Raw genomic sequence first — 25,354 nt, 5'->3', positions numbered from 1 at the left:
CCCGTGTCCCCTGCATCGGCAGGCGGACTCTCAATCACTGCGCCACCAGGGAAGCTCTTGTCTGTCTTGTCTCACCAGAAAGTAGTAGGACTTTAGACCTTGGCTGTTTTGTCATCATGTCCTTAAGTGCTTGGAACCCTGCCTGGCACAAAGTGTCCACCTTATTTACTGAACAAATGAATGAATGTCTTAAGCAGTTAAAGTGGTATTTGGATAAATAGGCAATCTCTGGAACAGAATGAAGAGGAGGCCTCATTTGAAATTTTAATTTTTGTGTGTAATATAGATTATCATCATTTTAAACTTTTTGAAAAATGGTAGTTATTAAAGAGTTGAATTGCTTTTATGTCATAACCTACATAATCTTTTGGTAATCTTTTTATAAGTTAGAAATTACATTTATAAAAAATAAAGTAGCATAAATTAAAAATGCAACAGAATCACCAAGTATATTAGTTTTCTATTGCTGCTGTAACAGATCACCACAAACTTAGTGGCTTAAAACAGCCAAAATTTATTACCTTACAGGCAGAAGGTCAGAAGTCTGACGTGGATCTCATCGGGCTAAAATCAAGGTGTCAATAGTGCTGTGTTGCTATCTGGAGGCTCTAGGGGAGAATACTTTTTTTTTTTTTTTTTTGCCTTTTCCAGCTTCTAGAGGCCACCTGCATTCCTTGGTGTATGGCTCATTTCCATCTTCAGAGCCAGAAGTTACTGGTTCTGACTTTTCTGCCTCAGTTTCCCTCATTTAAGGACCCTTCTGTGTACATTGCGTCCACCCTAGTAATCCAGGACAGTCTCCTTATTTTAAGGTCATCTGATTAGCAACTTTAATTCAGTCACAACCTTAATTTCCCCTTGCCATGTAACATAACATATTCACAGGTTTCAGGGGTTAGGACATGAGCATCTTTTGGGAGCCATTATTTAACCTGCTACACAATTATTTGATAACAGATATACAGTTACAGTTTTCAAAACTTCCATTTTAGTAAGTGACCATTGACAGGTGTCATCAGTCTCTCAGGAAACAGTTGTCATTTATCTGTGACCTAGCAATTGGATTTCCCCCTACACTTGGAGCAAAGAGGGATGCAAACAGCACTGGGACCGGTATAGAAGCAGCAGATTCCTTGCCTGGTACCTGTGTTGCCATCATTTGCGCAAAATCCTCTTTCACTGTCCTCGAACAACTACAGATTTTTTTTCTCCGTGAATAATGTTTCCAGCAACCATGGGCCTGGTGGTTCCCAGATAGGGAAGTCTTAAGGAACTAGAGCCACCACGGGGAGACCCTTTCTTCTCTACTTTCATTTAATTAAGCGTGGTTGATTTTTAGAGTTAAAATTCATTAAGAGAGCACAGAGTCAAAATACTGTAAGCATAGGTGTCCTGTGTATATTTACTAGATGATTAAGAAGTCCAGAACAACTGAAATGGCTCTGGATAGCCTGAAGCAGCAGCTGCTGGACCTGCGTCATTCGGAATCACTTCAGCATGCGAGGGAGCAGCATGAGAGCATCGTTATGGGCCTCACAAGGAAGTATGAAGAGCAGGTGCTGTCCTTGCAAAGGAAATTGGATGCTACGGTTACTGCACTTAAAGAACAGGTTGGGATGATTTCAAATGAGCAACTGTTATAAACAAGTAAAGCTGGTTAATTTTTATAACTGACATTTTGCAATTCATCATATAGAAATGCTGGATGTTTGCAGTAGCTGTATGAGTATAATTTAAAAGTCCAAAGAGTTTTATCTATGAATATGCCTTCAAGACATACTATTGGAAATCCTTCCTCTTGTAGGATTGGTTAGTACTTTCTCAGTTCTCACATTACTAGTTCTTCATTTGTCGAGTATTTGTGCATATTGTTCATATGACCTAGAAAAATCCGGACTGAAAGGAAGGAGTGTCTGGGAGCTGGCCTGGACTCGAGAGGTTGTCCTGGGAGCTAACCAGGAGGAGAAGGCTTTTCTTGGGTCTCCCAGTGTTTTGGTTATTAACCTGTCAATAAAGATTGTCTAGATCTTGGGAGAAGAGTTAATTTGGAGAATAGTGTAATCAATAGGGAAGAGATTCTGATCTAAAATCATTTAGATATGAAACTCGTGCATATTTCACAGTTTTTATTTTACCTTTGCCCCAAAGAGAATAAAATGTTGTAGGCTGAGGGTGAGTCAGATAGTGGGTTTGCTAGTGCTCCAAAACCCCAGGGAATCAGTTGAATGAATAACATTTCAGAGATCATTTTTCTCAATGTAATTTCAGAATTAATTTAACCCAAGGAAAGAAGAGAAGAATAATAAGATGTGAGGGTCTGGAAAATCCCACCACACTTAAAATTCACACTGATTTGGGTTGTTCTTTCTTATTTATACAGCTGACTCTAAATTTTTCCATGATTTAGTTAGAGCTATATAAGATTGTGTTAGTGGCAATAATAATTGTATACCATTTCATTTTATTTTACTTTCATATGTGTTTATGTTTTTATTAGACTTATTTTCCTACATAAGGTTTTTTATTCTTTTTATGTAGAAAAATATTGTGAATTTGATCAGTGTGAAGGATATATACGGGTGGGAAAAGACAAAGCCTGTGACAAATTATTAAGTCTACTTTATAAATATTTTAAACAAATGGAATTTGAGATATGGTTTTACTAAGCTTGTCTGTGTTTGGGTAGCAGCATGAAAGTTGGACGGGGAGAGTGGTGCCTCCTTGCATGACGAGAGGAGTGGAGTCTGGTGGCTTTTCCATGCTGGGTTGAGGATCTCTCCATTCTCTGCTGACGTGGGCACAATTACACAGGGACAGGCTGGGAGCAATTCCTAGTGTGTTCAACCCCTGTGCCTGCTCCATTCTCTTTTCTCACCTCCCCCATCCCCTCAATAGAAGAAACCTAGACTAGAACCCTAGACAGAACAAAGTTTTAATTCTGTGCTGACTGGGCTTCAGACCCCTGAACCATATGTTGAAGTTACTGATTAAGGCCTTTTCCACTGTTGCATTCTGTGAGTGATTTTTCTTTTCTTTTCTTTTCTTTTCTTTTTAAATGGAGCATAGCATAGCACTGATGTTAGCTTCTGCTTATAGTTGTATAACTGCTTTGCAAAGTGGTGATTCCAAAGTGCCTAGGGTTTTTCCTTTCTGGGAATGTTTCCCCTGGTATCCCTTTTGTGCTGTCAATTTGTCCGCTCCGTGGCATGTGGGATCCTCCTGGACCGGGGCACGAACCCGTGTCCCCTGCATCAGCAGGCGGACTCTCAACCACTGCGACACCAGGGAAGCCCTAAATTGCATAGTTTTATGAGTATAATCTGTTTCCCTGAACTTGTCAACAGGAAACAGAGTGGCTTAATTGATTGTTGCCTAAGACACTTTCTTTCCCTGTCCCTGTCCATGTAGCTTGTGGGAATCTTAGTTCCTTGACCATGGATTGAACCCGGGCCATGGCAGTGAAAGCCCAGAATCCTAACCACTAGGCCACCAGGGAACTCTTAATTGATTGTTGCATATAGTCAAATTATTGCCATGGTCTGCCTCTTCTTTGTAATGGTTTTCATAACTACCTTTTGTTGAACTTTTTTTGGCCAGTTCTCAGTCTCTTGTAAAAGCTATTGTGGCCTCCCTGGCACATAAATGTTAGTTGTCCCCCACCTCTTGCACACACATTCACACTGTCATGAATATTAGCTCATTCGTTGTGTTTGCCATGTTACTTTGGTGCTTTAGAACCAAGCTTTTCAAGCTGGCCTCGGAGTCAGCAGCAGTGTGCCAAGAGGTCTGCACGGTTGAATAAACATGGACCAATTTCCAGAAGCTTCATTTTGCTCAAAAATTTGGTAGAAAAACTTTAAAGCAAACATGACTACATTATGAAATAGAATACAAAATTCACATGAATTTTTAAGCTAAAAGAGGAGACTTCAGAGTCCCTTTCCTCTGCTTAAGGAGACTGTTAGTAGTATCCTTATGAGATGTATTTTCTGTTTGTCTCCTTAAGGCATTACTGGGCTTTAGATTATGCTATAAATCAGGCCCCACATGCCTTCTCTCTGCTTCAAAGTCCTTTCTTGATATTCCTCTTACTACTTATTTTCCTCAGGCTTTTTCAGGTAACGTCAGCCAATTACCTTAATTTACTTCTCTGCCTCTCACATGTGCTGCTATTGGCTTGGAATTCAGCCTGTGTAGCCCTTTTTGAATGAGGGGTGATGATTTCTTCTAACTGGGAATGGGATTCCCATGGCTCATTACTTCCAAACACAGTTTCTTTTTGTAGACATTTGAATATATTATATACATGCTCTGGATTTTCTATATATTTCCATACACTCACACATTTATCCTGTCTGTTTTTCTTTGACATTTTTCAAGTGTTTTTTTGTAGCACTCCCTATGTATAAGACACCGCACAGGCACCTTCAAAGAGACTATTAAGAGAAATAAGACATGTAAAAGGTAGAAAGAAAAACATGAGAGAAACAGATCAAGTTTAAAAGAAGTTCAGAAGAGGGAGAGATAATTTTTGGCTGTTCAGAATAGAATGAGCTTTTGGCTGTTCAGCATAGAGTGAGTTTCCATGTGTTTGTCTGTATCCTTGCTGACTTGGGATACAAATTCCATGGTTCAAAGTGGTCTGCCTAAATATGTATACATACAGTTATACTGAGACTGTAAAATGCAAATAAGCATGTAATACATTTCTTTTGGCTTGAATAAAATCTAGTTTTAGAACAACAGTGCCTTGTGAATATAGAGCAGAGAGGGACTTTAGAAGCCATCAAATTCAACGTTTATTATCATAATTACAAAAGAAAAAACAGACTGAGAAGTTGATGACTTGATCGTATAAGTGTGTTCTTCTGACTCCCAGTCCTGTGCACTTGACCTTGTAAAAGAGGTGATCCTGCCAGGTGATAATTTTATATTTGACTTAAAATCCAAGTATGTAAGATCATAACTGTTAGTTTAATATTTAATAACTAACTGATCATGAAAATGACTTCTTGGACACTTTTTCTATTTAGGAAGATATTTGCTGTCATTTGAAAGATCAGGTTAAACAACTGGAAAGGAATCAAGAAGCAACCAAATTAGAAAAGACTGAAATCATTAACAGATTGACGAGAAGCCTGGAAGAGAGCCAGAAGCAGTGTGCCAACTTGTTGCACTCAGGTCGGTGTCTGTGTGAGCGGAGGCTCCCCAGAAGGCTAGTAGAAATATCTGGAGAGCACACAGTAGGATCCGTGAGTTAAATCCAGAAAAGACAGAAAAGATTATTGGTGACAAAATTTGTTTTAACATCGTTACTGTTATATATGTATGGAGGTGTGGTGTATTTTCATTCGATAATTTGGAAAACCCAGACAAGTATAAGGTAGAAAATAAAAATAGCCAATAATCCTACTACCCAGAGATAACTGTTGTTAATATTTAAATGTATTTCCTTCAAGTGAAATGAACACACACATACAGACAATTCCCTGCTTCTGTACACAGTATATTTTAAAATAAATCAAAGCTGAATGTGAAAAAAATTGAACAATAAAATATATGTTAAGATAGGTTCTATACCTGAAAGCTAAAAATGGTCATGAAATCCCACTATATTTTGCTTTTAGACTTGATCTTTGATCATATAGTTCTATCCTTTTATATAACTTCTTTAATTTTTCTTTTCTTCTAAGTGGAGTAGCCACTTACCTGGTCAGTTGAAGCCCCTAAGTTACGTTTTTGTCACGCTTAAGATTTCTAGTATGGTCTTCGTGGTATTAAGTTTGAGACATATGCTTCCTATCACTTTCAGTAGTACTTTTATTTCTTATTTAATAAAATGATAATGAGAGTAAAATGCAATAAAATAATCAAATGTTTATATAAACACTACTGTACAGACAAAACTGCCTGGTTTGCTGGTGAATAGCTCACACTGAAGATAACTCAGTGATCATTCATCAACTGATATATGAAAGTCAGACCTTGGCATATGATGTCATTCAGACTGTTGATACAATGTATGTAAGAGTGGGTTATTCAGAAGTTGAAAAGACTGTCTAAATGTGTGTGTGTGTGTGTGTGTGTGTGTGTGTTTTGGTGAAGGCAAAATTTTCATCATACTCCATTTAGGTCCCACCTCTGTGTTCAGTTTTGTATCCTTTTGTTTCACATGGCATTACTTAGCCTTTTCCCTTGCCATTAAAGACTTTGAAAATATGATTTTCTTTTGTTGCATTATATGCCATCATTACTTTGCTTAACCACTTTCCAGATGCTCATTTTCTTTTGAGGAAATCCAATAAAGTCCTTTTAAAATGGGAACCTTTTAGAATATTAGGTTACTAGAGCTTCAGAAGTACAATACCAATATGTTTCTTGTACATGCAGAGGTGGGGTGGTGGAAATAAAAGAACTCAGAGAGAAGCGAAAGGCAGCAAGATGTAGTCTTCTTATTAGATGGTAGAAATGGTTTCCAAAGAATTTTTGCTCTGGCTTTCTGTGAGCTGGAATGTTCTGCTCCTGTTAAAGGACTTGTGGAGTGTTAAGGTCTGTAGACGTGGCTGATTTGATTCATGGCAAAGTCACAGTAGCCTGTGTCTTCAACTTCCCAAGGACCTGTGGGGAGCCATACTAAATCTGGGAAATGTCTGCACCAGACCTATGCCTTTTGGGTCCTACGAGCTGTACCTTTGTGCTCCTAAAAAGGTAGTTAGAAGGTAATAAAGCAGAGCTCCACCTTCTGTAGCTTCAGTGGATTCAGGTTCTTCTGTACATCACAGGCACTTTGTCCCTTTACATCTGGTGTATTCTATGATTCTTTCTCCCACAGGCTCAGTACAGGAGGTCGCTCAGCTCCAGGTCCAGATGCAGCAAGCACAAAAGGCACATGCTATGAGTGAAAACATGAATAAGGCTTTGCAAGTGAGTGTCGCCACTGGAAAGAGACTCCGTGGGTAACTGAATTAGGCGTTGGTTACATCACCTTTCTGAGCCTTGGCTTTCTCTATATAAAAGAGGTGGCTGGACCGTCTCCAGTCCAGCCCATGGGAGTTGTTCACAACCTCACCCACACATCTAGGTAGTCAGGCCCAGGTCTGTCCAACTGCAGAGCCAGGGCCCAGCCCCTTCTTTCGCATGGCATATCCTTTCATCTCTGGAGGTGTCCCAGAGATAAGTTTATCTACAGGTGTGGGAAACCTACAAGTTACCTGCCATTCTCTCACATCCTCCTCCAGCACCACTTAACGTTTTCCGTGGGAGGAAGAGTTCCAGTATTACCTCCACTGGAAGGAGGCATCTTTTGCCTTTTCACTACTGGCAGACTAAAGTGCAACACTTTCTCGGCAAACCAGTCTCCTCTGTCCTCTACTCTAGTAAGCCGATGTGTGCTGCCACCAGCTTCTCAGCTCAAGGGAGGCTTTTTGTGGAGGACAAAATGTAAGGGAGGGAGGAGTGAGAGAAGCTGTTTACATCTGTTTTCTCATTCATTTATTCATTTGTTCATTCAGCTTACTTGAAAACCTGACATGTGCTACCGTTATATTTTTAATGTGTGCCAAAAATGCATTTGAAGAAACGTTTCTGCCTTCTATTAATCATTAAAATGAATTTTGAAGAATAAAATGACTGATTCCTTCTATAAAAAATAATGAATATAACTTGCAATAATTTTGTGTTTTAGGAGGAAATAAAAGAACTAAAAGAAGAAATTTCTCTCTATGAATCTGCTGCAAAACTAGGAATATTTCCAAGTGACTCAGAAGGAGAATTAAATATAGAACTCACTGAATCGTATGTGGATTTGGGTATTAAGAAAGTCAACCGGAAAAAATCCAAAGTTAAGAGGTATCTAGAAAATACTTTACTATAGAAGAATTCACATTAATAATATTGACGGTGCATAATAAAAGGGGTTCTTGAGTGCAGAACAATGTAGTTTAGTAATTTCTAATGAAGTTGCAATGTCGGAAATCAAAATTAACAAAAACCTCAAGTATTAGTATTGTACTGTCCCAATAGCAGTAGGGCACCGCAGTTTCAATAAGGTAAAAATGATATAGTTAAAATATGTAAGTTAAATTCTACAACTTAAATTATGTATGTTTTATTACTTAAGGTGGGGGCATATTATTTTTATGATGTTAACACTGTGTGTTGGAAGTAGGCATTTATCAATGGTATATGAGAAAATAAGCGTTAATTTTCCCTAGGAACCTTACTGTGACCTTAGTTTTAAAATACGGATTCTGTCTTTTACACTTAACGCAGATATTTTAACACTGCTTAACACAGATATTTTTAGCACTCTCACGGAAGGGAGTGCTTCATCATCCCTTCTAGGGACCAGCGGGGGTAGGGCGGGGAGTGGTCGTGGTAGAAGATGGAGCACATTTAGATACCATTAAACACGTAAAAGATGAACGAAGGAAAGGATGTATATTTGGAAGCACTTGCTAAGGGGCTGTGCAAGGCTCTGGGAGTAGAGTACAAAAGATGAAATAGACCTTCTCCTTTCCCACAGGGAGTTTATATTTTGTCTGATGGGGAAAAGGAGACACAGTTGTACGCAACTAAGTACTGTGTGCTAAATGTAATGCTTGATGTACAAAGGGGCATTTATCCATTTGTTCTACTGGTCTGGGATAAAGATGAAAGATGAAAGCCTGTATTCAGGCTAAGGAAAGCCTTTCTTGAATGCATTTTTTTTTTTTTTTTTGCGGTACGCGGGCCTCTCACTGTTGTGGCCTCTCCAGTTGCGGAGCACAGGGGCCGGACGCGCAAGCTCAGCGGCCATGGCTCACGGGCCCAGCCGCTCCGCGGCATGTGGGATCTTCCCGGACCGGGGCACGAACCCGTGTCCCCTGCATCAGTAGGCGGACTCTCAACCACTGCGCCACCAGGGAAGCCCTTGAATGCATTTTTAAAAAATTTATTATTTTTATTATATTATTTATTATTTATTAAATTTATTATTTATAATAAATTTATAAATAAATTTATTATTATTATTTTTTTTATCTTTTGGCCACACTGCGTGGCATGTGGGATCTTAGTTCCCTGACCAGGCATCGAACCCGTGCCCCCCGCAGTGGAAGTGCGGGGTCCCAACCGCTGGACCACCAGGGAAGTCCCCCTTGAATGCATTCTTGAATGAAACCACCACCGTCTTGTTTATAGATTAAGACTGAGTTTGCCATCGTTAGTGTTTCTTGAAAGTATTTACTACCTGTTGTGTTTCAGGTATCATGCAACTAAATACAAATGTATAAATCTCCTGAAAGGTTTGTCCCACAATAAGTTTTAGAACTTATGCTGTGATTCCATTTTCAAAACAGTAAAATGAGATTCAGTAAATTAAAATCTCAATCAGGTGATGCTGTGGAACATGATGTTAACATTAGTTGAGTAAGTTTCCATTTATCTGGAGGTCAGTCTTTAGGGACTCTCATCTCAACAGATCCCAACTACAATCTAGAAAGAAGCCAAGAAGCAAATAGCAGACCAAGATTATGTGATGTATTTATTAGGAGCCACCTTGGGGCTCTTATCCCAGAGCCATATTCACTTAGATTTGTTGGTACCCCATGAGTTACCTGATTTCCTAACTGACCACAGAGTAACTGGGTCAGGGAGTTGGGAGAGGTGCTGCCAGGGCTTCAGCCAGACGGCTATGCCTCAGCAAGGAGAGAACTACAGGAACGCATGGTGCCAGAGCTGCTGAGCACCGGGGTAAGCAGCTTTTTACATCTAGGCCTGTTCTGATCCGCATCAGAATGTCCACAGCCATGATCCCGAGAAGAAAGCCTTCAGCTTTGGTTAGTTAATTAAAGCAAAAAGTGGATGAATGTGCTTTAAACAGATTTACATAAAAATTTAAAGTTAAAATGTAGTCATCTGGAAAATTTACTGCTGTGAATGCATTTCCTGTTAATGCCAGATTAATTCTAAGGGGCTAGTGGAAAGAGCACGGTCTTTAGATCCAGATTTGTTTTGAATCATAGTTTTGCCATTTATTACTAACTTTATGACCTTGGGCACGTTTCTTGACTTTTCTGAGCCTGTTTTCTTACCAGGCTTTTTCTATCAGGTAGATTGTAGCGTATCCCTTGAGGGATAAAACAAGGATTAAAATAGATAATGAGGGCTTCCCTGGTGGCGCAGTGGTTGAGAGTCCGCCTGCCGATGCAGGGGACGTGGGTTTGTGCCCCGGTCCCGGAAGATCCCACATGCCGCGGAGCGGCTGGGCCCGTGAGCCATGGCCGCTGAGCCTGCGCGTGCGGAGCCTGTGCTCCGCAACGGGAGAGGCCACAACAGTGAGAGGCCCGCGTACCGCAAAAAAAAAAAAAAAATAGATAATGAATATAAAGGACCTCATGTAATAAGTTCTGGCACATATTAGGCACTTAATCAGTGGTAGGTGTTACTATTTTATTTAAGAGATGCTTGGTTAAAATATACCATTGATCAGATTTTATATTAATCAACTTTTGATTGGACACATATTTTATAAAAAGTCCTTCATCCTCATTTAAATCTTGGGGAAAACGTGCGATCCATATTATCATTTTAGAGTTGGGAAAACCGGAGCTCAAAGAGCTGAACGCCTTAGCCCAAGAAGACAGACCCTTAGCAGCAGAACCAGTACTTAAACCCAAAACTTGATTGTCATGTAAATCTGTTGGTTCTTATTTGCATGACAGTCAAACCTTTTTGCCTTAAACTTCATTCTTTTATATATATATTTTGTTGTTGTTGTTGTTTTAGAGGATTAAAGATTTAATTCCTGCCAAAAAAGATTTCTCTCCAACTTATTACTTTAACTTGTGCCATAATTAGCCTGGGAATTGGGTAGATAATACATGTATATGTGTATAGGTTTGTCTTTCCAAGTAGACTTACTCGATCATGATGTTTACTAAAATGTATTTACTTCTTTGCCCTTTCTATTTAATTAGCACTTATAACCCAAATCCTACAGTAATTTAAAGCACATTCCTATAGATAATAAACTTGAGATATCACATTGCTATCGTACCAAAAGGAATGCCAGCTGCATTCAACCAAGCAAGTGGGGAATAACTAAAGCAAGTGGGTAGTCACTGAGGCTCAGTAAGGAGATGTTCAATGAAGTGGAGGATAAGTGAGAAAGATTAGCTTGTACTCATCCCTCCCACCAGCACTTTAATGGATAAGAATTCAGCTTTGAGGAAAAAGTAAAAATATTTATTCTTAGTTCAAAGTGAGAGGAGATATAGGAGAGATTAGATGTGTACCTTTCCTCTGCTGGATTGTGGTTCTTAGAACAAAAGGAAGCAGCACTTTCCCAGTGCTGAGAATTTTAGTTCTTTGTTGACTTGAGCTGCTTTCAAATCACTGACCCAAATATTAGCGGCTCCAAGCTTTCACTCCCGACTACCACCTCCCTCAAGCTACTGCCTAGTAAACTTTAAGGGTTTAGCCTCAGTGTTCTATTTCACGTTCATGGAATTTGAGTAGCTAAATCTTCATGCAGCCTGCAGACAGCTTCCCCTCTCCCTTATTGTAGTTGGCTGCGAAGCTCAACTAATAAACATTTAACAAGTGGAATGCCTTTTCCCTAGGTCTTCTCAGCAGGCTTCATAAGGGACTACAGTTTATTTGGATTGAGGGGAACCAACCTTCACAGGGCTCACTAGTGAGCCTAATACAGGGCTGGTCACCACTGCTGACTTTTCCCTTTTGGGAAAGAAGAGAAAATTATTTTAGCAAGCACTCTCTCTGCTCTGACTTGGCTCCCTCTAGGAGTACATGATGTGCTATTTCAGTGGTCAAGGTTCAGTAAGAAAAGAAGTGAGGGATGCATAATTTGTTAACTGCTGAAAGTTAGTTCATGTCTTACAGCACAGGAAGATGCATTGCAATATGTTTTATATTTCTTATATAATTATATTTATGTCTTACATTTCTATATAAAGAGAAGTGGTTTAAGTTGGCGATCTACACATACAGACATATTTACACTATATTACACATGCAAAAGTTGTGTATATTGATAAATATGTAGTATATCGCCAGGATCTCTTTTTGTAATATTAAAAAAAGCCTAATATTTTGTTCATCCTTTCTCTCTGTATACATGTGTGTATAATACACGCAATATACATATATATGTATGTGTGTGTATATATATATATTTTTTTTAACATTTCATTGGAAATCATACGAAACTGAAAAACAGGAAAAAATATGTTAATTCAGGTACTATTCTTTCTTTTTTTAGAAAGACTTTAGTTTTTTCTTTCTTTCTTTAGCAAACTGACTTTATTTAATAATGTGCCAGAAGTCTTAAAAATATATATAGCACTTTAGGTCTGTGGTTTCTAGTTAAGATTTTTTTTTTAAACATGTTTACTGGAGTATAGTTGCTTCACAGTGGTGTGCTAGTTTCTGCTCTATAACAAAGTGAATCAGCTATACATACACATATATCCCCATATCTCCTCCCTCTGCGTCTCCCTCCCATGCTCCTTATCCCACCCCTCTAGGTGGTCACAAAGCACCGAGCTGATCTCCCTGTGCTATGCGGCTGCTTCCCACTAGCTATCTGTTTTACATTTGGGAGTGTGTATATGTCCATGCCACTCTCCCACTTCGTCCCAGCTTACCATTCCCCCTCCCCTTGTGCTCAAGTCCATTCTCTATGTCTGCGTCTTTATTCCTGTCCTGCCCCTAAGTTCTTCAGACCTTTTTTTTTTTTTTAATTTTTAGATTCCCTATATATGTGTTAGCATACAGTATTTGTTTTTCTCTTTCTGACTTCACACTTTATTACAGACTCTAGGCCCATCCACCTCACTACAAATAACTCAATTTCGTGGAAAGACTTAAAAAAAATGTTTTTTAGAACATTTTTAGATTTACAGAAAAATTAATATAGTACAAAGAATTCCCCTATACTGTGCACCCATTTTTCCCTGTTAACATCTTACAACAGCATGCTATCTTTGCTACAACTAATGAACTAATATTGATGGATTATTATTAACTAACGTCCATAGTTTATTTAGACGTCCTTAGTTTTTACATCATGTCCTTTTTCTGTTCTGGGATTGCACCAGAATACCTCCTTACATTTTGGAGTCATTTTTCCTTAGGTTCCTCCTGACTTTCCTTGTTTTTGATGACCTTGACAGTCTGAGAAATACTGGTCAAGCATTTTGTGGGAAGGAAGATCCTCTTGGAATTTGAATGTTTTTCTCATGGGTGGAACCAGATGAGGTTCCATTTTCATCACATCACTTTAAGGGTACATACTATCAGCTATTTATTTCTTTTCAAAAGTAACTTTCTCCTTTATTATGGAAAAATTAGAAAATACGGATTAAAAGCACCCATAATCTTATTCAACCCCCATGAAGAAAACCACTATTAGCATTTTGGTATTAAGTTCCACATTATCTGTTTTGTAGGTTTCTAAAGATAAAATACTTTGAATATACTACTTTATAATGTAACTTTTAACTTAGTACATTCTGAAATCTTTAGAGGTCAGTAAATGTTGTAAATACTTACTAGTGGATATGGGGATGAATGAACTATATTTTAGTTAGTAATACACTGTTTAAAATTTTTTAAACTGTTAAGTAATGCAGTATTATAAACATACTTGTTGAGTCTTTATTCATGTCTTTGGTTATTTCCTTAAGATGTGGATGAATATTCTTGTTAAAGAGTATGCATGTTTGAGGCTTTTGATACAAGTGTTGTCAAGCAACCCTGTAGTTTGCATTATTACCCATATCTGTGATAGTACCTATTTCTTTGTACCCTATGCATTGCTGAGGGTTATGACTTTTCCTGTTTAAAAATTTTATAAAGTTGGATCCATCACTTTTTTTCCCTTACAATTTCTTGATGGTATTTCTCTAGTACTTTTTATAGTTTTATTTTACCTTTTAAAACTTTTAAAATTGTGAAATATAACACATAAAGAAGAGTGTATGAAACATGAGTGTATAGCTTAATGCATGATTTTAAAGTGAATTCCCATGGAACTACCACAGAGGCCAAGAAATAAACATTGTCGGCAGCTGCCCATATTCCTCTTTCCAGTCATAACCTTGAGGTTACTACTATCTTAACTGTTACGGTAATTATTTTCTGGCTTTTTGTTCTTTTAAGACCTAATTATCCATGCCTAAACACTACAGATTAGGTTTGCCTTTATTTAGAGAACTCATACGTTAGGTGGTTTTTCTTTTTCCTTTTCTTCTACAGCTTTATTGAGATATACAGTTGACCCTTGAGCAACATGGGTTTGAACTGCAGGGGTCCACTTATACGTGGATTTTTTCAATAAATATGGAACGTGTATTTTTATTTTACAGGTGGTGGTGGGGAATCGGTGCCCCCAACCCTCCACATTGTTCAAGGGTCAACTGTATTTCAAATACCATAAAATTCACCCATTTGAAGTGTACACAGTTCAATGTGTTTAAGTATACCCAGAGTTGTCCATCTATCACCACAACCTAATTTTAAAACATTTCAATATCCCGCACAAGAAACCCAGTACTTTTTACCAGTCATTCCCCATTATCCTGTCCTCACAGCTCAGGCAAACACTAATCTACTTTCTACCTCTATGGATTTGCCTGTTCTCTACATTTCACTTAAATAGATTCATATAATATGTGGTCTTTTGTGATTGGCTTCTTTCACTTAGCTCATAATGCTTTCAAGGTTCATCCATGTTGTAGCATGTATCAGTACTTTAACCCATTTTATAGCCAAATAATACTCCATTGTATGAATTTACCACATTTTGCTTATTTATTCATCAGCTGATGGACATTTATTTGGATTGTCTGTTTCTACTTTTTGGCTATTATGAATAATGCTGCAAATTTTTGAGTGGACATATGTTTTCAAACTGTATTAAGTTTAGCATTTTGAAAAATAGTCAAACAGTTCAAAGTGGCTGCAGCATTTTACATTGTCACTGGCAATGAATAAAGGTTTCAATTTTTTCATATCCTCATCAGCACTTGGTATTTTCCATTTAAAAAAATATAGTTTCTTCATGGGTATTGAATGGTTTCTCATCATGGTGATTTGCTAATGATGTGGTTTTTACTTAATGGCTAATTACGTTGAACATCTTTTCATGTGTTTATTGGCCATTGTATATTTTCTTTGGGGAAATGTCTATTCACATCTTTTGCCCATTTTAAAATTAGGTTGTCTTTTTATTGTTTAATTTTAAGAGCTCTTTATGTATTCCGAATTTAAGTTCCTTGTCAGATATATGGTTTGGATATATTTTCTCCTGTTCAGTGGGTTGTCTTTTCACTTTCTTGATAGCATCCTTTGAAGCACAAAAGTCTTTAATTTTATAAAGTCCAACTTATGTATATTTTCTTTGTTAGCTTGTGCTTTTGGTATCTAAGAAACCATTTTCTAATCCAGCGTTCTGAAGATTTATACCTATGTTATCTTATAAGAGTTTTATCTCTTACATTAAGTCTTGAGATCCATTTTGAATTAATTTTTGCATATGATATGAGATAGGGTTCTAACTTCATTCTTCTGTATGTGGATAGCCAGTTGTTTCATACCGTTTGTTGAAAAGACTCTTCTCCATTAAATTGTTTTGGCACCCTTGTTGAAAATCTATTGACTGTGAATGTGAGCGTTTATTTCTGGGCTCTCAGTTTTATTCCAGTGATCTATATGTCCTTAGGCTAGTACCACACTGCCTATAGATTGCTATACCTTTGTAGTAACTTTTGAAATTGGAAAGTCTGGGTCTTCCAACTTTGTTTTTCTTTTTCAAGATTTCTTTGGCTAATCTGGGTCTCTTGCCTTTCCCTATGAATTTTAGGATCAATTTGTCAATTTCTGCAAAGAAACCAGCTGAGCTTTTTTTTTTTTTTTTTTTTTTTTCTTTTCTTTTCCTTTCTTTTCTGCAGTACACAGGCCTCTCAATGCTGTGGCCTCTCCTGTTGCGGAGCACAGGCTCCGGACACGCAGGCTCAGCGGCCGTGGCTCACGGGCCCAGCCGCTCCGCGGCACGTGGGATCTTCCCGGACCGGGGCACGAACCCGCGTCCCCCGCATCGGCAAGCGGACTCTCAACCACTGCGCCACCAGGGAAGCCCCCAGCTGAGCTTTTGATAGGGGTTGCAGGGAATCTATAGAACAATATTGTGTTCTAATCCCTGAACATGGGATGTTTTTCCATTTATTTAGGTCTTCTTTTATTTCTTTCAGTGTACCAGTCATCTACTTTTATAATTTTGTGGCTTTCAGTGTAGTAGTCATATGTCTTTGTTAAATTTACTCCAAAGTATTTTATTCTCTTGCCTATTCTTTTCGCAGGATTGTTTTCTTAATTTTATTTTCAGGAGGTTCACTGCTAGTGTGTAGAAATACAATTGATTTTGTATATTGATCTTGTATCCTGCCACATTGCTGAACTTGTTAATTTGTTCGAATAGTTTTTTAGTGGATTCCTTAGGATCTTTTATATTCAAGATCATGTCATCTGAAAATAGAGATAGTTTTACTTCTTTCTTTCCAATCTGGATGACTTTCACTTCTTTTTCTTGACTAATTGCTCTAGCTAGAATCTCTAGTACAATGTTGAATAGAAGTGGCAAGAGCAGACATCCTTGTCTTGCTCCTGATTTTACAAGGAAGTATTCAGTCATTCTCCATTAAGCATGAATTCTGGCTGTTAGTTTTTCATAGATATAGGTTCATTAGATTTTTTTCACCAAAATTTTGTTTGTGAAACTTATGTTGTAGCATGTAGCTGTAGCCCATTCATTTATATATGTAAATATATGTGTGTGTGTGTAACTTTATTTGTATGAATATTCCACAGTTTATTTTCCATCCTACTGTCCATAGAGTCTTAATGTTATTTCCTGGTACAATGTGCATACATGTCTGTTGGGTATATAATATGAAGTGAAATTGCTTGTAGTACTTGTGTTTCAACTTTAATAGGTAATGCCAAGCTGTTTTCTAAAGTAGTCGGGCCAGGCTTCCCTGGTGGCGCAGTGGTTGAGAGTCCGCCTGCCAATGCAGGGGACACGGGTTTGTGCCCTGGTCTGGGAAGATCCCACATGCCGCGGAGCGGCTGGGCCCGTGAGCCATGGCCGCTGAGCCTGTGCGTCCAGAGCCTGTGCTCTGCAACGGGAGAGGCCACAACAGTGAGAGGCCTGCGTACCGCAAAAAATTAAAAATAATAATAATAAAATAGTTGTGCCAGTTTACATCCCCACCAGAAGTGTATGAAAGTTTTAATTGCTCTGTCTTCTTGCTGTTACTTGTTATTGTCAGTCTTTTAGTTTTAGCCACTTAATGTGTAGTGATATTTTATTGTGGTCTTTATTTGCATTCTCCCAGATTATGAATGAGATTGCACTCCATTAAAAAAATATGCCTATTGTGTTTATTGGTGGCTTGGGTGTGGTGTGTGTGTGTGTGTGTGTGAGTGTGAAGAAGGACTTGTTCATGTCCCTCCTCAGTTTTTACATGATTTTTTGTGTGTGCATGTGTTCCGTTGATTTATAGGCGTTTTTGTTGAAAACTGTTCTAGATAAGAGATCTTCGATGTTATGTGTGTTGCAGATATCTCCTCTCACTCACTTCTTCTGTTTCTTCCCTCTGGCTTGCCTTTTTAACCTTTTAATGTATCTCTTGATGAATGGAAGTTTTTAAACTTTAGTCAAATTTATCCATCTTCATGGTTAGTGCTTTTATAGTCCCTTTAAGAAACCTTTCCTTACTTCAGGATCATGAAGCTATTCTCTTATGCTGCCTTCTAAAAGCTTTATTGCTTTGCCTTAAACTTTAGTTTTACCATCTATCTGGAGTTGCTGTTCTTATTAGGGTTTTTCTGATTATTCTTGCTCGTTTACACTTCCAAATGAACTTTATATTTTACTTGTTCTGTTCTAGGAAAAAAATCCTGATAATATTTTTACTAAGATCATCTTAAGTATATAAACCCAGGGAGAATTGATATCTTTATGATGTTGAATTTACTTAAGAATATAACATGTCTTTTCATTTGCTTAAATCTGTTTTTGTCTTTCAAGTGTGTTTTGAAGTTTTTCACATTTAGGTTTTGCACAATTCTTGTTAAATTGATGCCTCAGTATTTTATTTTGCAATAGTGAATGGCATGTTCTTTTCCATTATTTCTTCTGAGTATTGTTTGTATATATTATTTCTATATTGTGTGTTATAACCTGTTGCCTTCTAATTCTCTTATTGTTTGTAATAGTTTTTCCATTAGATTATAAGTTTTTTAGATATAATTATATCATCTGCTAATGGAGATAATTTTACCTCTTCCTTTCCACTTATGCTCCAAATTGCTTTTCTTTTTATGGTTACATTAGAGTTCCTACAATTTATTTTATTTAAATAGCAATAGCAATAGTATAAATGTTCTTTTCCAAAGTGGTTGTACCATTTTGCATTCCCAGAAGAAAAGTCTGAGAGTTTCAGTTGTTCTGTGCCATTGTTAAATCTTGATAGCCAATCTTTTAAAATTTGAGCACTTCTAGTTTGTGTGTAGTGGTATCTCATTGTGGTTTTAACTTGTATTTCCCTAATGGCTAATAAAGTTAAACATCTTTTGATATGCCTTGCTTTCCTTTTTTCTTGTGCTTAATTATTATTTGTATATGTTGTTTGGTCTTCATATATTTCAGGATACAAGCCCTTTGTCTGATATGTGTTGTGAATATTTTCCTCCACTCTCTGGTTTATCTTATCATTTTCTTAATGGTATCTTTTGAAGAGCAAAAATTTTAAGTTTTTATGAATTCAGATTTATTAATTGTCTCATTTATAGTTCATGGTTTTTGTGTATTGTAACTCAATGTTACAAAAATTTTCTGTTGTGATCTTAGAAATTCCATAGTTTTACCTCTTATATTTCCATTTATGATCCGTTATGAGTTAATTTTTTAGTATGGTGTGAGGGAAGGATTGATGTTTATTTTTTTCATTCCAGTATCCAATTGATCTAATCCCATTTGTCAGAAAAGCTTTTCTTTCCCAATTGAGTTGCCTTGGTATCTTTGTTGATAATCAGTTGACCATATGTTTGTGGGTCTATTTCTGTATTCTCCATTCTGTTCCAGTGATATTTTTGGTGATAACAGTCTTGAAACTGTAGCTTTATAGTTTTGAAATGGGTTGAACACATCCTTCAACTTTGTTGTTTTCAAAATTGAAACTATTCTAAGTTCTTTGCATTTCAAGATAAATTTTATGGTTAGCTTGTCAACTTCTACAAAAAATGTCCTCTGGAATTTTAATTTGAAATGTGTTGAATCTATAGATCAATTTTGGGAGAATTGACATCTTAAGATATTGCTATTTGTCAATTATATCTCAAAAAAGCTGGGGGAATTAAAGAAATTGAGTTTTCCACTTTCTGAACATGCATGCTATACTTCTCTGTTTAGGCCTTCTTCAGTTTCTCTCAGTAATGTTTAGTAGTTTTCAGTGTAGAGATCCCTTTGGTAGATACCATTTCCCTTTAGCTGAAGAACCTCCTCTGGCATTTCTTCCAGAGCATGTCTGTTGGCAACAAATTCTTAGTTTCCTTATATGAAAATGCCCTTATATTTGCTGATTAAAGAATTCCGGGTCAACTGTTCTTTTATTTCAGCGCCTTAAAGATATGCTCTTCCACTGCCTCTGGCCTCATTGGTTTCTGAAGAGAAATCTATTGTTATTTGAGTCATTGTTTCTGTATGTAATAAGTAGTTTTTCTCCTGCTGTTTTCAAAAAAGATTTTTTTTTTTTTCAGTTTTAAGCAGTTTGATTACAATGTGTCTAAGTGTGTTTTTATTTTAGGTTATTTCATTTGGGGTTCACTGAGCTTCTTGAAAATGTAAATTTATTATGTCTTTTACCAAATTTGTGAAAATGTTGACCATTATTTCTTCAAATATTTTTTCTGCCTCCTCTTTCTCCTCTCCTTCTCGTTCTCCAATTATACATAATGTTAAATCTTTTTATGTTGTCCCACAGTTCCCTGAGACACTGTTCATTTTTTTTTTCTGTTTTCACGTTAGATGATTGCTGTTGAACTATTTTCAAGTCCACTCATTCTTTCCCCTGTCATTTCTACTCTATTGAGCCTGTCCAGTGAGGGTTTTTTTTTTTTTTTTAACTTTTAGGTACTGTATTTTTCAATGATAAAATTTCCATCTGGTTCTTCTAAAGTTTTTATTTCTCTGTTGAGAATTCCTATCTTTTCGTTCATTTCAAATATGTTTCCTTTACTCATAAAGCATAGCTATTAGCTGCTTTAAATTTTTAAAACTCTTTGTGATAGTTCCAGCATTTGGGCTTTCCATGTTAGTTTTATGTTGAGTAATTTTAGATTGTATAGTAGACATTGTGATTTTTATGTTGTATAGAAATTTGCATAGGTGTTTCAAATCTTAGTTCATTTTTCCAAGCCTTTGCCACATTGGTTTGAATCTGTTCTGTGTATGCACCTCTCAAGGGTTAGTCAGTGTGAGACTTGTGTGTGTGGTTCAGATTTCAGTTAAATTTCCAAATCTTTGCTGGTTTGAGGGTCTGTTCTATGCATGCATAGTTTAGGGCTTACACTGAGGCTGTTTATACACAGAATCCACTATTCCTTTCTCTGGTCCTCCCCTCCCCAGGAATCTTCCTGCACTCTCTCTTTATCATTGGTTTTAGCAATGTGATGTTGATGTAGTTTGTGGTGGTTTTCTTCATGTTTTTTGTGCTTGAGGTTTATTGAGCTTCTAGGCTTTATGGGGTTTTAATTTTCAGGTAGTAGAAAAATTTTAGTTATGTTTTCAAATATTTTTTCTGTCTCCTCCCCACTTTTCTTCTGGGACCTAACTATAGTTAGGTTAGAAAACTTAATATGCTCTGTGTGCTTCTGGTCTTTTTTCTCTCTGTGTTTAAATTTGCTGTGTCTTTACGTCTGTGGATCTTTACTTCTGCCATATTAAATATGCTGTTAATCTCATTCAGTATGTATATTTTTTCAGATGTTTTAATTTGTTGTCTCTAAGTCCAATCTGGGGCATAAAGTCTACTATTTCTCTCCTCATTGTTTTCATGTTTTTTTCTCTACCTTCTTGAACGTATGGAATATACTTAATTGTACTACCTGTGTCATTCGGGTCAGTTTCTCCTGGTTATGGTTTGTATTTCCTTTCTTTCTTTATTTGCATGCTTGGTAAATTTTGATTGGATGCTGGACATTTTGAATTTTATGCTTTAGATTTTGGACTTTATTTAAAAAAATATTGTTATCCTTTTTCTGTGACACACTTAAGTTATCTGGAATTCATTTGATCCTTTCAAGACTTCTTTGTAGGCTTTGTTAGATCAGATTTAGAGCAGCCTTTAATCTGGGGCTAATTTGCCCTTATTACTAAGGCACTATTTGATGCTCTGTGAATTAGGAAGTCTTTCCACTATGGTTCATTTTCCTGTGGTTTTTTTCCCTGGTCTTGAGGTAACTTTCTCACTTGTATCCACAGATCTCCAGAGCTCTCTTTCTGTGTAGCTACCTCTCCCACAGTATTTCTCTCCTCAGATTCTAGCCATCTTGGTTTCCCCATACTGAATTCTGCAACTCGGTGAGATTGCTGGACTCTGGGTTTCTTCTTTCTGTGCTACAGGCTGGAAATTCTCCAGGCAGAAAGCTGTAGCAATTATAGGGCTTACCTTGTTTGTTTTCCTTTTTTCAGGGATCACTCTGATGTGCTGCATGTTGTCTAATGATTGAACACCACCATTTCATATGTTTTATTTGGTTTTCTAGTTTTTTTAAGACAGGAAGATAAATCCGTTCCTTTTAATCCATTATGGTGAGGAACAGAAATACTCATTCCAATTTTTGAATGTATTGACAAACTAAAGTGGGGATTAAGTTAGCATGGCATTTCTTTTTGTTATTTTTTCAGTTGCTCAGATATCCACCTACACTTGTGTTTTAGTAGAAGAGATACAGGAATTGTTGGTTAGGATGACTAGTGTTTTACTCTTCATTTCATCCTTTATTTTCACTTTGTTTCTCTTGGAGTAATGAAGGACATGTATATATAGCATGCAATTTACCAAAAATAAAAATGCATGTCATACTGAAGTTCGTATGGCTGAACTTTCAGTGAGGCAGCAGGACTAAGCTTAAGAAGGGTCTTCCTGTGAATGAACTTATTTCTGTATATGGGGATGTGTCAAAGGCAATATCCTGTGTATGACAAAACTTAAAATTGTTTTTGAAATACCAGTATATAGTTGTATGGGTTACAAAACATGGTTACCACTGCAGCTAGTTGCTTTTAAGGAATAGCCGTGCTTGATTTGTTACTTGATTTAACCTTAGATATGATAATTTTTCCGTTAGTGTTGTACAGCAGGAAGACCCAGCTGAAGAGCTTTCCAAAGATGAGGTCATTCTGAAGCTGAAAGCAGAGGTGCAGCGTTTGCTGGGTAGCAACTCCATGAAGCGTCATCTGGTGTCTCAGTTACAAAACAATCTCAAAGACTGTCATAAGAAAATCGAAGATCTCCAAGTGGAGAAGAATGAAAAAAGCATCGAGGTAGAGTTTATAAAATTTATAAAGTTTATAAAAAGCCGTTTTTCATGATTTAATAAAGAAAACACTTACAGTTTTCGCATTTAAATTAAACTTTTGTCTTTCAGGGATTCATTTGACTTTTTTTTTTTAAGGCAGAATGTTTTCTTTCTTTCTTTATTTTACAAATGACTTTTATTTTATTTTTGGTCGCGCCACGCAGCCTGTGGGATCTGAGTTCCCCTACCAGGGACCGAATCTGCGACCCCTGCAGTGGTAGCTCGGAGTCCTAACCACCGGGCCGCCAGGGGATTCCCCATTTGACTTTTTTATAAGTAAAGTTTGAAGAAAGAAATGCCACTTAAAGGAATATACTTTCTGGTTACTCTTGGCACCTAGTAAATGAGAGGCCAGTTAGGTAAAATTCCTTAACCACAAATCCAAGGAAGCATTCTACATAACCAAGGTGTCTGCATTTCCTCAAGATTGGCTTGTACCAACAGTGCTTTAAAATCTAGTTAAATTCTCCACAGTGAAATCCTCTAGCATTTTGTCTGAGATTTCTCTGGCCCCTGTTCTTAAAATAATAGTCATTCTATATTAAAAAAAATTAATTTTATGGAGGTGGTGTTACAGGTGGGAAAGGTATGGAATCAGGTACGTCAGAGTCCTTGAAATCCACCTTTATATCCTTCAGTTAGCATCCTTGTTTTACAGATGAGGAAAATGAAGCTGGAGGAATTTGTGACCCTTCTGAGGTGAGAGTCAGTCTTTGGGCAAATTGAAACTAAAATACTGGACTAATTAATAGGTCAAGGTTATTTCTCCAAGATCGTGCTGTCAGAGATCTTTAGGGTTGCCCTCCTTCAACAGCTGACTTTTTCACCCTTCCCTATTTCTAAATCCCAACTCATTTCTATTCCCAGTAGAAAGTAATACATGAAAGAACTAGAAACAAAGAGGAAAGGGAAGGTGAAAAATGAATGTAGGTAGTATATTCCTTTTTCTCCTGGATGGAAATGATATCTTACTTCCTACTTTGGTACTGTTTTATCTCCTGATCCTTAAACTAGGAGTTGTATTCATTAAAACAGTCCTATTAAAGCAAAGTGTGCAAGATATTCTGTGGTGTTTATTATTATGGAATTTTGTTTGTTTGTTTGTTTTTGGCAGTACGCGGGCCTCTCACTGTTGTGGCCTCTCCCATTGCGGAGCACAGGCTCCGGACGCGCAGGCTCAGCGGCCATGGCTCACGGGCCCAGCCGCTCCGCAGTATGTGGGATCTTCCTGGACTGGGGCACGGACCCGTGTCCCCTGCATCGGCAGGCGGACTCTCAACCACTGCGCCACCAGGGAAGCCCCTGGAATTTTAATCATGCCTAGTTTGCTTTCCAGAAATAATAGCGTGTTTTCACCGTGAAAGCCCTGCCTGGTTCGGTTCTTTCTTCTGAGTAACTACATTTGATGAGCACATTGATTTCATTGTTAATAACCAAATGAGAAATGGGAGAATGTGCTTTCCCCCAGCACATTTAACATCTTGAAATCAAGCTGTTTTAGCTTTTTCCATGTTTCTTATAAAGGATGGGAATGAAAACTTGCATTAGATTAGAGTTGATCAGTTTAATAAGCATTTTGGTGAGAGTGTGCTAAGAGTAGGAACCTGATTTTGAGTCTGAACCTTAGCTTAGGTATCTTGGTGCTCTCTTTGTTCTATATTGAAATCACTAGTGGCGTTTGCTGTACAGATACACTTTCACACGTGTGGCAATTGCTGGTGGCTATTCCTTGTGTTGTTTTTAGCCTTTCCCTTTGCCTCCATACTCTATAGGCTGTTTCATCAGTGGAGCGAAGGGAACTGTCTCATCTTTCAATACTCTTTTTGCCCAGCTAGCCTTTTGCCATAGTGATTTCTCAGCAGTCTGCATTTGGTTTTTCTTAAAGGGTGACTTCAGCACTTGCTGGTTATGGTGGTTCTGTGTCACCTTACTATATAGGAACCTCTTGGGAGTATTGTCTTGATAATTCTCTACGTGTTTTCTCAGTAGATATTTTCTGAATTTCTACACATGTTGACCCACTTCCTAGATGGGGAAGAGGGAGAGGAAGTGGTAATTTAATCAACAGGTTGTCTTGAAATAAGCACTCAAGTTCACAGTCATCTAATTAGCAAATGGCCACCATCAAACTTGGCCTTTGCCTCCTGTTTCCCACATCTTTTCTAATGGAGCTTTCTATTTAGTCTGTAAAGTCGGAAAGCAGGGTTGGGGGTGTATGTGGAGGAAAAGCAAATCATTCAGTTTAAGCTTTTTTTTTTTTTTGAAAAGAAATTTTTTTAGTTTTTCTTTTTTTTTTTTTTTTTTTTTTAAGCTACTCTGTGCAAGGTCTTGTGGGATTCAGTGATGAAAGAAAACAATGGCCAAAAAAAAAAAAGAAGAAACAATGGCCATTCCATGAAAGAACTTAGAATCTAGAACCTCACTATCCAATGGAAATATAATGATGCCACATATGTAACTTAAAATATCTAGTAGTCCCATTAAAATAGGTGAAATTGATTTAAATAATATATTTTATTTAACCTAGTATATACAGAATATTATCTTCTCAGTATGTGATCAGTATAAAATTATTAATGAGATGGTTTTTATATTTTATGCATGTGCTAAGTCCTTGAAATCTGGCACGTATTTTCTCCTTATCGCACATTTCTATTTGGACAAGTCACATTTCAAGTACCCAACAACGATGTGTGCTTAGTGGCTACCA

General features: G+C 37.3%; 1 protein-coding gene across 1 annotated transcript in view; it reads left to right on the top strand.

The window, feature by feature from the left end:
* Positions 1 to 25,354, top strand: part of CEP152 (centrosomal protein 152) — a 94,351-nt gene that overhangs the window by 26,644 nt on the left and 42,353 nt on the right. The window contains exons 9-13 of the mRNA XM_024748804.1: positions 1,410 to 1,610; positions 5,034 to 5,181; positions 6,833 to 6,924; positions 7,685 to 7,848; positions 22,414 to 22,609. Of these exons, the coding sequence (XP_024604572.1) occupies positions 1,410 to 1,610; positions 5,034 to 5,181; positions 6,833 to 6,924; positions 7,685 to 7,848; positions 22,414 to 22,609 (801 nt within the window). The remainder of the gene's footprint in view (positions 1 to 1,409; positions 1,611 to 5,033; positions 5,182 to 6,832; positions 6,925 to 7,684; positions 7,849 to 22,413; positions 22,610 to 25,354) is intronic.

The sequence above is a fragment of the Neophocaena asiaeorientalis genome, unplaced genomic scaffold (assembly GCF_003031525.2).
Source record: "Neophocaena asiaeorientalis asiaeorientalis breed wild unplaced genomic scaffold, Neophocaena_asiaeorientalis_V1.1 scaffold298, whole genome shotgun sequence".
NCBI classification, from domain to species: Eukaryota; Metazoa; Chordata; class Mammalia; order Artiodactyla; family Phocoenidae; genus Neophocaena; species Neophocaena asiaeorientalis.
This window is presented reverse-complemented; position numbering and strand designations above follow the sequence as displayed.